Source organism: Pseudorca crassidens, chromosome 6 (genome assembly GCF_039906515.1).
Source record: "Pseudorca crassidens isolate mPseCra1 chromosome 6, mPseCra1.hap1, whole genome shotgun sequence".
Taxonomy (NCBI): domain Eukaryota; kingdom Metazoa; phylum Chordata; class Mammalia; order Artiodactyla; family Delphinidae; genus Pseudorca; species Pseudorca crassidens.
In genome coordinates this window covers 34,638,179-34,650,523 of record NC_090301.1, presented here as the reverse complement: position 1 = coordinate 34,650,523, position 12,345 = coordinate 34,638,179, and the positions used below count along the sequence as shown (strand labels likewise).

The window sequence follows — 12,345 nt, the reverse complement described above, 5'->3', positions numbered from 1 at the left end:
TTTACTATGAGTAGTAATATCATTAGAAATAAGTTGCAATTCAATTTTACACATCTCCCTCCATTTACCATAAAACTTTTCTATTTTGAAGCTCCTTGCTGGGCAAGAAAGATGGATAGGATGCTTAATTTAGACTTCTGAACTCAGTCAGAAGGAAATTGTTAGTGTATCAGCTGAGGAGAAAAAAATATTAGAATGGGTTCTATTGTTGGTAACAAAGCAAAAGAGATGGAGGGATGGATAGAATGGATAGGACAGTCATCACCAGGCATCCTGGGTGCAGTGCCTGGCAGTGGGAGGCCCTCAGTAGATGCACGTTAATTAAATGAAGCACAAAGAGGGGAGCTGATTGTCAAACGCAGGAAGCGTATGACATTAGTTTTACAATCAAATGAAACAAGCCAACAAACCACACACACACACACACACACACACACACACACACACACACACGAGTATAGAAAATCCTCATGAAGAAAGGAGGTAAGGGCCAGCCCAGCGCCCTGTACGTAATAAGTTCCAAATTCCTGAGTTCAGTAATCCAAGAAGAGGGCAAATCAACCCTCTAGCTGGGTCCATCTTCCATTAATAAACACATCGAATTACCGGCCCTTTCTCACCAGCCCTGAATTACCACCAGTCCCCTATGAGTTTGGTTAGTGCAGTCTAGGGGGTCCCTCTGGGAACCCTAATAAAAATCAATTGAGGTTTTCAACGTGCAGATCTAAAAGTCAAACCTTAAACCCTCAAGGTGCAGACACCCTGTGAGGTCTGGACCGAAACAGTTTGTTGGCTTCTCTCTTTTTGGCATCCTAACTGCAGCACAAAGCATATCCTCTTTAAAAATGGAAGCAGGGCTTCCCTGGTGGCGCAGTGGTTGAGAGTCCACCTGCCAATGCAGGGGACACGGGTTCATGCCCTGGTCCAGGAAGATCCCACATGCCGCAGAGCGGCTGGACCCATGAGCCATGGCCACTGGGCCTGCACGTCCGGAGCCTGTGCTCCGCAACGGAAGAGGCCACAACAGTGAGAGGCCCACGTACCGCAAAAAAAAAAAAAAAAAAAAATGGAGGCAAATGTTAGTGTTGCTGTAAGTAGCTAGACTGTAAATATGGGTAACTTAAAAGCAGTCACAATGAACATCAATCAAATAAAATGCTGTCATTAAAACTTTGGTAAATTTAAAACAAATCAACATTGTTTGCACCCCCCCCCCCAAGCTAAAGGGCTTTATTTCTTCCATCAGGGGCTACAAGGCCCTCATGGACCGGGAGAAAGGAAAAGGAGACCCTTTTTCCTACTATGTCTATGGAGTAACCTGTTCCAAGATTGAAAGTGACTGCCTGACAGGAGCTCACAAGGTAAGTTATTTGACAACTTTCCTCTTAGCAAGTAAAAACAACAACAAAATTATGTTTACACTAATAACCCAATTTCATTATGTAATACTTGTACAATAAGGACAAGATTCTTTCAATTCCATGGGAATGTCTAGAAATTCACCTTTATCCTGAATTTCCACTCAAAAAGAAGTACAGAAGGAATTGCTCATGACAGCCTAAAATGCATTAAATATTTTATTCCATTGCAGATAGAATTACTTTCCAAAGTTTTTTTTTTTTTTTTTTCCAAAAAAGGGTCTATTCCTAAAGGAAGGTCAAGTTATCTATCTGACTAGGTAATTTAGTAAATTGTCTTGAGTAAAAGTTTTGAAAGCACATAGCAATGTGATATTCCCCCAAAGTCAATTAACCGAAAGGTACTACTGGTCCTAAAGAAATAGACTGGGGGAGAGGGGAGGGCAGGAAATTAAAATAATTTTTGTGTTTACTATTTAATTGAGCATCCAAAAAACACCCTTATTGGAGACAGGGAGTCATATTTAACCAAAAACTAATAACTTCCACCATAAAGGATAAACCCCAGGTACCATTCTAGAAACAGAGAGATTACAGAAACCTTAAATAGAATATAGTACAATCCAAAGTATAGGAAATTTACAGGATGTACCGATGACACATCTAAATTCCATACACTAATTATTCTAACATCATCTTGAACCACCTTGCCCCAAAATAGAAATGGTCAGTCCATGTAAAAATGGGAAGGACTTTGCAAATACTGACCTATAAATTTTATCAAAATGTCTTTTATTGCCCCATTGTTGGTTAACTTGCCCACTGCTTAAATATTACATAAATAAGATAAAAATACAATAAATGAAGGGATGTCTGGAGAGCAGCTGCCCTCACATTCCACTCAATTTTATCCTTAGGGCACATTAATATTATGTCCCCATTTTCATTCTAGATCATTGTGAAGAAGTAAACTCATGAAATTAGGATCACAGATTACTCACATGATTATTGTAAAACTTGTGTTTCTGGATGTTTTTCACATCCTGGCACACATAGACAATGATCATATTTGCACAGCACACTGCTGCAAACAAGGAAGCCATGTTGGCAGGTGACCAGCCTGGGTGTCCTGCCCCAGGACCTCCGAAAGCCTGTGTCTGTATCTTGGCACCCCTGTAACCCATTTGAGGCTCTACACTAGGTGGGAAGCTGTTTTTAGAAATCAACTAGTTGTCTCATCCTCCACCTTAAAGGAGGTGTTGCCAGATTTAGCAAATAAAAATATAGGACTCCCAGTTAAATTTGAATTCCAGATAAACAACAAACAATTTTCTGGTATAAACATGCTCCATGCACTATATGGGACATACTTATTTTATCTGGCAATCCCACCTGAGGGTCTTGGTAGAAATCCTGAAGAAATGAACCTCATGGAGATCTTCCAGAATTTGGGGTGCCAGAAAAGTTAAGATTTGGTCTTCCCTGTGCCTTCCTTATTATAGCTTAAGGTTCAGTCATTTCAGTATCACTTTGGTCCCTTGAAATAGTTCATTCTTTGAAGAGGCAAAACTGATTTTAAAGAGGAATCAGAGAAATAAAATGACAGGCCTTATTGCTGATGGCTATTTGTGGTTGGTGAACTAAACCATCTGAAGGTTCAGCTAGTGCACAGCCATCTCTTCCCATTTTCCAATACCTATAATGCAAAATACACCAGGTTTCAAGATGGAAATAAGTTGAAAACTCACTCTGGGGTGTGTCTAATCTCCTGCCCTATCCAGGTTGAGAATGGACGAAGGTTGGTCTCAGTGCCCATAGTAGGTTGTCTGAGAGGCCAATGGTTGAATCAAAAGAGAATTTCCCATTCAAAGGGCTAGAAAGTAGGAGCCCAGGTATTGGGCCTAAACAGTGAATGATGATGTTGGAACAAACACTGGACGTGGTGGAGAAGGAAAGCCCAGAGATATTCCTGAGATAGACCACAGCCATATACGGCTTTCTGTGGCTCCTTCACAGCCTGCATGCACACGCCCAGTGACACAACAGAAGGGCCAGATTAGTGTGATTTTTCTCAGGGAAGGAAGTAAATTGGTCTCAACATTCGCCCTTAATACACCCAAGATCTTGCAAATCCCCAAATTCATACAAGCTGCTGTGACTACATGATTTCCTCAATAAAAAGGCAATAATACCACCTACAGTGAACCGTTATGAGGACTAGATGAGCTCATGATTATATTAGAACGAATCAAGGCTGAGAATCAGATGAACAGTCAGGCTCCATTATTTACTAAGAGACGCTCAAACACACCAACATGCCGTGGACTTTGGAGTCACCTGAGAGGAATCAAAACCACAAATGCAGAAGACCTTCTGGGGTCATTGACAGTCCTAGCACTAAATTTGAAGAGCTTAGCAGATGTCTCGTCACCTCTAATGTTGATGGGGTTCAATGCAGTGCTAATTAACCAGCCCGAGTCCTGGAATAAATTGGGACCATTTAAGAAACCTTAAAATAGTATTTTTAATTCAAGTTCTCATGGTCAGGTAATTTTAACTTTGGCAGAAAATCAGAACAGACATCATCATGGATGCATGTTGCAGTCAAAATCCAGCCACTGATATTCGGCAAGTAGGTGCTGGCCCACCAAGATGGGTGCTGCTTCCTGAGAGCCACTGTGGGGTAGGTAAAGGCCTTCTACAAAGCACACGATATCACAGAGCTTGACATTTTCCCCCCTTCAGGTTGAAGGTTTATTTATTCAGGGAATGGGCCTTTATACCACTGAAGAGGTGAAATACTCCCCAGAAGGTGTCCTGTGCTCTCGAGGTCCAGATGAGTACAGAATTCCAACCATCAGCGATGTCCCAGAGGAGCTTAATGTCTCCACGTTGCCATCATCACAAACCCTGCTAACCATCTATTCATCCAAGGTAAGCATCCAAACCTACTACTACACAATGTGATGGATCAGGTAGCTTGGTCAATGAAAGCAGGTGGACGAAATACAAGATAGAGGTCAATGGTTATCAGGACCCAATCCCGATAAACTGTTACCATTTGGAGATGAATCACCTAGAGAAAAGTGAGATTCAGAGAAGATAAATGATCTGCCCAATGGCAATCCTGGGATTTTATTTATTAATATTCTTTTTCACTGAAAACTCTAAAATTCAGCAAGAAGCTTTGATTTGATAGAATAACATTTTCACTTAAGACATTCTCACTTAAGAACCTGAAGACTGAAATATTAAATGGGATTGAAGGCACGATGCTACTGAAATCTTAGAAAGCAGCGGCAGCATGGACACAATCCCGGACCGAGGGCTCAGAAGACCTGGATTCCTGCCCAGCTCTACCAATTCCCTATGATGTTAAGCAAACCACTCACCTCTGAGGGGCCCAGACTCCTCAGTCATACTGAGAAATGGATCTAAAGCAGCATTTCTCAACTGGGGGAGGGGGGATATTTGGCTCCCACAGGGAACAGCTACCAAATGTCTGGAGACATTTCTGGTTGTCACAACCGGGGGAAAATATTACTACTAGGGGGTAGAGGCCAGGGATGCTGCTAAACAGCCTTCGATGCACTAGACAGTCCCCAACAAGAAATTATCTGGCCCAAAATGTCAATACTGCCAGGAAACAAAGACACCAACCCTGAGTAATTGCTAAAATAGTGAAATTGCGAATTAAAGTAAAGGTCAGAATTTGTTTGCACTGCTGTATGCAGATATGTGAAAACTACCCTTGGAGTAGAAACTTCATTTAGGTTTGAGATGCATTGTTAAATTTTTCTTTAAAACCTATTGTGTGACTTCTTACTAGGAGTAGCAAATTGATAACTTTTTTTTTTTTTTTTTTTGCGGTACGCGGGCCTCTCACTTTTGTGGCCTCTCCCGTTGCGGAGCACAGGCTCCAGACGCGCAGGCTCAGCGGCCGTGGCTCACGGGCCCAGCCGCTCCGCGGCATGTGGGATCCTCCCGGACCGGGGCATGAACCCGCGTCCCCTGCCTCGGCAGGCAGACTCTCAACCACTGCGCCACCAGGGAAGCCCCTCATAATCTTTATTTATAGCCACTGGAATAAGTTTTGGAGGCAAGAACAGGGCAGAAGTTTTAACTTCTTAATAATAAGCCTCTTGTTATTAAAGCTACTTAGAACATGTTGAGAAAGACCATTTATCTTTCATTCTCATCCTGACCCACAATATTCCTAGCCATTCCACTGACCTCACATCTATTTGAATCAACGAGAATATAGGCTTCTTCAAATCCTTGACAAGACTTCCGTGAGCCAAGCGTTCCTCTGTTCTGGCCTGCAGACCCCCTCTCCTCAGCTGTACACCAACAGAGGAGAGGACAGCCAGAAGCCAGCCTTGAGTGGGGCCTCCCAAGAGAGACAAAGAGGAGGAAGTCCTGACTCTTAGTTTAACAGAGAGAACCAGAAACGCACAAAACATAGATTCTTCTGCCACTTCCTGTTACAGGAAATGTCGATACTCCTTTATCCATATAGTAACACAAACCAGAAACCTTGGACTTGGCCTGACAGTTCTCTCCCTCATACTCAGTAGCTAGTCCTTCACCATGCCCCTAACAATCTTTTCCACCAGTTTATTTCCTCCATTTCTAACCACTATGTCACTCATTCATTAAACAAACATTTGCTGAGTATCTAATAGGTGCCAGGAATTGATCTGGGTGCTGGGAATACGGCAGTGAATGAAACAGAGAGTGATCGCTACCTTCAAGAAGCTTATTTTCTAGAGACTCTAAGTCCAACTACCATCTCTCTAGCCTGGGTCAAAGCAGCCTCCTAACTGGTCTCCTTACACCCACTGCAACGTGGTGTGACAAATATGATCATGTCACTCTAGCATGTACAGAGGTGAAAAGGTTCCCATTGATCTTAGGATAAAGATAAACCTGTTTACATTGCCCTGCCAAACGCATAAACCTGCGAAGTCCAGCATGGCTGGCCCCCACCCACTTCCCCAGCCACACCGGGTTCCCTACCCACCTTGTCTCTCCACATTAGTTACATTTGCTTTCTGTCTGTTCCTCATGTCAAGGACAGAGGCCTCCACCAGCTCTTCCCACAGGTTGGAACCATTTTCTTGCTTTTCCTCACCTGGCTAACACCCTACTCACCTTTCATATCTTAATCAAATTTCATATCTTCAATCAAATTCATATCTGAATCAAATCAAATTAAATGATACTTTCCTTCTCGCATAGTTTGAGGTACGAGGAGTATAGTGGTGAACTAGACTCAAAGGCGCCGTCTCTCTAGTTGTTTATGGTATACCAGAGGGGGAAGACAAACAATTACTGTAAATTATAAGCGCTTGCCTAACTGTGGGTTATCCCTGTGTGTCAACAGAATAAACTTGTCTAACTTAACCTTTTCTTACAGTCAAAGGGGTATGAGATGTGGCCCCAGCTTTGATCATTTATCATGCAATCATTCATTCATCTAGCATACTTATTCAGCCCTTTACATGTGCCAGGCACTGCTGGTAACTAAAAAAATAGTGAGATAGTCAATCTCTGCCATATGGAGCCTACATTCTATTGGGGAAACCAGACAGTAAACAAATAAAGAAACCTACAATTTCAGGTGGTGATAAATACTGTGAAGCAAAATAGAAGAGTAGGGGGCTAGCTTGTGATAGATTATTTTAGATTATTAGAGAAGTTTTCTCTGGAGTATTTACATTTGAGCCGAGGCCTTTATGAAGTGGGGGAGCAAGCGTAAAGCTGGTAAAGGTGTGTTCCAGGCGGAGAACAGCTAGTGCAAAGGCCCTGTGGCAGTTTCAATGGATTCAAAGTAGCCTGGGACTAAGTAGTCCTCCAAAATGGCCTTCTTCGTAAGTTTCTGATCTTGACTCCCTGGTGGAAAAAAACTTGTAACTGAAAGGCTGCAGTTGTTGTTCTCCGTGGCAGAGAGAGAAAAGAAATAGAAATGTGTGGCCAAGCAACTTTATCTTCACGTCATCAGGGTGAAACCCGGATAGTCCTTATCCAATCAGCAGTTTGCTGGCAACTAGCCCCTATCACAGTGCAGGTCTGCTGCTTCAGATCTTTGGAAACTACAGTTCACTCACACAGCAGGCCTCCTGAAATTGTTGTAGCCTGGCTCTTGACACAGACCAGTTTCTTTAAAGCACCTTGGAGCAAATCTGAGCCTGTATTAGCATTTACATTTGGTCGAACTCCAATGTGGTTTTTTAGTTGAGATATATAATGCTTCACACTGGCATACAATATTGTACTATGAAAAAAAATCTTTTTTGAGAAATATAGATACTAACACTCTTTGTATTTGGCCTTTGACTACTTCCGTCAAAAGAATTTGTTCTGACAAGTAAGAAGGTGAGACGGTCAGGTCTGTGTACTAGAACATGAGCATTGGAAAGTCCCAAACCTCGTCTTATAACAAGCTTCTTATAATCATAAGGTAAATAAAAGCCAGGATATAGCTACTTCTTAAACAGAAATCAGGGTCAAACATTCAGTATTTTTCCTTTGGAATTAAGTAAAATAATGCATGTAAAAATACTGTGTAAATACAAGTCACCATGTAAATATTACAGTTAAGGTCTCCACCTAATACCTATAACTGTTAATGACGTTTTTCAAAATATACCTCTCCCAAAGGCTTAAAAAGAGTTTTCCGCATTAAATCAAGTTGAACTGCTGAGAGCAGAAAAAACAGCCCTTAAGATTTAGCAACCTGTTTTTCACGGGTAATTGACTTTAAGCATCAATGAAAAGCAGATATTTGTAAGAAGGCTGGAGCATTTTTGTTATAAAAATTTCTGCAGTTTGAATAATCATATCAAAAGTTGTTTGTTTTTTTTTTACCAGTGTGGCTTTGGTAACCTTGATCAGAGTTGTTGATTTTTGCTCTTATCCTTTTCTTAGGTGGTTAACTTGGTCAGAACAGTGTTGCTGGTGATAGTTTCTGCTCTGAGCCCAACAGAGCAGCCTGGCTCAAACAGATACCACAAGAAACATCATTTCTATACAAAATTTCCTTTTTCGTGATGGGAGAAAGAAACATGTATTTATTGGAAAATGTATTTTGTGCAGTCATTTAAAATTCCACAAGAAAAAAAATGAAATTTCCTTTATACAGAAAATGCCTAATTAACACTTTCAAATTAGGACCTTCCTTAGAAACAAGGATTTCATTTTTTAAAAAATCTTTAGGACTGAGAGACATGAAGCGTTCCACAACCTTAAAAATTAGAAAAATACTGCTTTGGAGAACTTGTCCTGCCCTGTTATTCTATAAAGTTGGTGAGTGTCTTTTTTCTAAAGACATTTACCTTCCCCACTTTGAAAACCTAAAACATACCAATGGGGAGAGGGCCTGGGGAAGGGGCATTAAGATTAAGAGACACAAACTACTGTGTATAAAATAAATAAGCAACAAGAATATATTGTACAGTACAGGGAAATATAGCCACTATTTTGTAATAACTTTAAATGGAGTATAATCTATAAAAATATTGAGTCACTATGTTGTACACCTGAAACTAATAAAACATTGTAAATCAATTTACACTTCAATTAAAAAAAACCTAAAAAAAAGGAAAACCCTAAAACAGCCTCCTTCCACCTGCTCTCCTCCCTCTACATCACTAGCACGCATGTCTCATTTTCCCTCCCTGCTTCTTTTGCATTTCTAGGTACACAGACTCTGAGAGCTGGCAGCATTCAAAGTGCCACCTGTTTAGTGCAGTAAAGGAAGCCCTTCCTGCCAGATGAAAGAGGAAAGGCATGTGAATATTTCCTGTGCTGTGGCCAGCCTGCTTTACTCGCACTGTTCTTGGATGGTTTGACCCCAAACACTAGTCCCCAACCCCATATCCTATGCATACACAGCCTTGCATTTCTCCAGGTATGGGGAGATGTCCTGACAGTCCTACAAGCCTACATTCTTTTTCCTTACGGTTTTGGAACCTACCCCGATAACGTGTAGTAGTTGTGGCATGCACGTGGGATCTAGTTCCCTGACCAGGAATCGAACCCAGGCCGCCTGCATTGGGAGGTCGGAGTCTTAACCACTGCGCCACCAGGGGAGTCCCAGTGAATGTGTATTTTTGCATCTAAAAATTCTCCTACCTGGTCTCTGGAAGGTTACTCCTTTAGTCTGGTAAAGCTGGAGGCATCCTGGAGTAAACATATTTAATGTGGAACCAGGGAGGGAATAAGTGATGCTGAATGGGAAAAAGGAAAATAGTAGCCATCTTATCAGGTCAGGGAAAGGAGTTATGACACACTTTTTTAGCTTTGTGTTTAAGACATGGCCCTGGAGTCAAAGGAACCTGGGTTGCAATCCCAGCCCTACTTTTGATGATTTATTTAACCTCTCTGATCATTTAGTTTCTTTATAAAATGAGGGGAGATGTTTGTGAAGAGAATAATTCTAGTTTCTTTACAGCATTGTTATAAGGTTTGAATAAGAACCATGAAAAGCATTTAGCAGTTGTCACACATATTAAATGGTCAATATACATTGATGATGATGATTGAGTCAGAAGTCCCCAAGGCTATCTTCAGTTTTGATGTTTCAATGATGGACTCACAGAACTCAGAAAGCTGTTATATTCATGGTGATGGCTTATTACAGTGAAAGGATACAGATTAACATCAGCAAAGGCAAAGGCACATAAGGCAAAGTCCAGGAGAGACCAGGTGAGGCTTCCAGTTGTCTTCTTCCAGTGGAGTCACACAGATAGCACCTCCTTTTCCCAGCAGCAATGTGGGAGAAGATACACAAAGTATTGCCAGCCAGGGAAGCTCAGCTGAGCCTTGGTGTCCAGGAGTTTTATTGGTGATCAGTCACATAGTCAGAGGTCACCTGCATAGCTGACCTTAGTCATTCAGTGTCCAGGTCTTCCAGAGGTCAAGTGAAATCACATGGCCCAAGGCCTCAGGTAAACAAAAACACTCCCATAAGGCAGGTTATTTTGAGGGCTGAGGTGCTATCTCCCACGAGCTGGTCAAGGGCTAACCCCTTCTTAGGAATGTGCAGAGTTGGGACAACGGAACCTCCTAAATTCATCCTTTACTGCCCAATGAGGATGATTAACAATCCTGGATTGATGACATTAGGCCTTGAAACCAGTGAGACTGGGCACAGATGTATCTCTGACAGCCGTAGTGATATATTGCCTTAATCATAGCTATCAAGAACCAACCAGGATGAGACTTTCCTAGTGGCGCAGCGGTTAAGAATCCACCTGCCAATGCAGGGGACACAGGTTCGATCCCTGGTCCAGGAAGATCCCACATGCCACGGAGCAACTAAGCCCATGCGCCACAACTACTGAACCTGTGCTCTGAGAGCCCGCGAGCCACAACTACTGAAGCCCACACGCCTAGAGCCTGTGCTCTGCAACAAGGGAAGCCACCACAATGAGAAGCCCGCGCACGGCAATGAATAGTAGCCCCCGCTCGCTGCAACTAGAGAGAAATCCCACGTGCAGCAACGAAGACCCAACGCAGCCAAAAATAAATAAATAAATTTATATATATATATATATATATATATATATATATATATATATATATATACACATATTTAAAAAAAAAAAAAGGAACCAACCAGGGAGAAAGAGGAGGAAGGAGGAAGGGAATGATGGCCCCAAACAAGGGAGAAGTTAAAGGGAACATCAGCCAGGGTCGATGAAGAGCAGTTTAAGTCCCAGAGCTGGGATCCTTGAGAAAAAAGGAAAGTTGTGTCCTCACTCAAGGAGCTAGGGAGTGGGTGAGACCCAAGAAGGCTGGGGTAGCTAGAGAATGAGTATTGATCTGAGTCCCAAAGTAGAAGGGCACCCCAGGAACCCAGGTCTAGTGAGAAGAATAGGAAGCACGTTTTAGAAGAGACTAAAAGTTGCCATCACCTTTAGCAGAAGAGTTGACCTGAATCTACCTCAGACGAGGTCGATTTGTCCTGCATCCAGCCCAGCCCAGGTGGAACAGGCTGATTCTCAATAAAGATAGCCAAGTAACTCCCAGCGCAGCAGTTAGGTAGAGAATAAGGGAAATCCCTTTGAGGAGGGCAAACTAGCCCTCCATTTACGTTTCGATACAGATTAAGAGCAAACAGTAAGAATAAAACTTGTAAAGATATCCTGGGGGTCAGGCTGTGTTTTTATTTGTGTTTGTTGTCATCTTTTTGTATTTTTGTGAAATAAATATCAGGAGAAGCTTTCTGGAATCTTCATAACTTTTCATTATTTATGGGAAGTTTTTTTAATGTTTTTAACACCTTTGTAACAAAAAGTCAACTCTGCAAGCAAAAACATGACAGCAGCGGAGGTGGGGAATGTATCTTCTGCTTGTTCTGCTTTTCGGCCAAACCTAAGAGGGAGAATTCCCAGCAGAGACAGGACTTAAGAACCACAAGGAAGATTTGTGTGTACCACACAAATCATTTGGCTAAATGTGTAGACAGGGCTGTTCTCGGATCACTGCAAAGGAGTCTGGGTCTAAAGGCTCCAAGCAACACTCAGCCTAACCACTTTCCCCATTCTGTTCTCCTCCCCCAAACGTTTTCATAGGATTCACATCTGAGAAGCACAGAAGATAGGTAACGAATCCAAGTGCGCTCTTAATTAGCAACATTACAGGTAGCAGAGATGACAACACTGACCCACTGTCTTTTCAGAGTTGTCACTTGAAAGGAATGGTACAGTCCCATTCCCCAGGAAAATCCTGCCACCTCCCATCAGAAAAATTTTTCAAAACCTACAGATTTGATATCATTTTCCTGGTGAAATATTGCAATGGTATTACGATATTAAGTATTTAATTTGCTTTCTTTCTTAGATCCCAAGAAACGATCCTAAGACATTTAAACCCTGGTCTATCCCTATAGCATAACACTGTTGTCATTTCCTAAACGGTAAGATCGATAAGCTGAAAGATTATTACTCAAAATGACAAGATCAGCTAGTCCAGTGGCTTT

The 12,345-nt window shown here is 41.9% G+C and overlaps 1 protein-coding gene across 1 annotated transcript in view; it reads left to right on the top strand.

Moving 5' to 3' along the window:
* Positions 1–10,939, top strand: part of LOC137226353 (aldehyde oxidase 2-like) — a 78,656-nt gene extending 67,717 nt beyond the window's left edge. The window contains 4 exon segments of the mRNA XM_067741058.1: positions 1,247–1,361; positions 3,925–3,990; positions 4,104–4,292; positions 9,059–10,939. Coding sequence (XP_067597159.1) covers positions 1,247–1,361; positions 3,925–3,990; positions 4,104–4,292; positions 9,059–9,073 — 385 coding nt within the window. The 3' untranslated portion in view covers positions 9,074–10,939.
* The last annotated feature ends 1,406 nt before the right edge of the window (positions 10,940–12,345 follow it).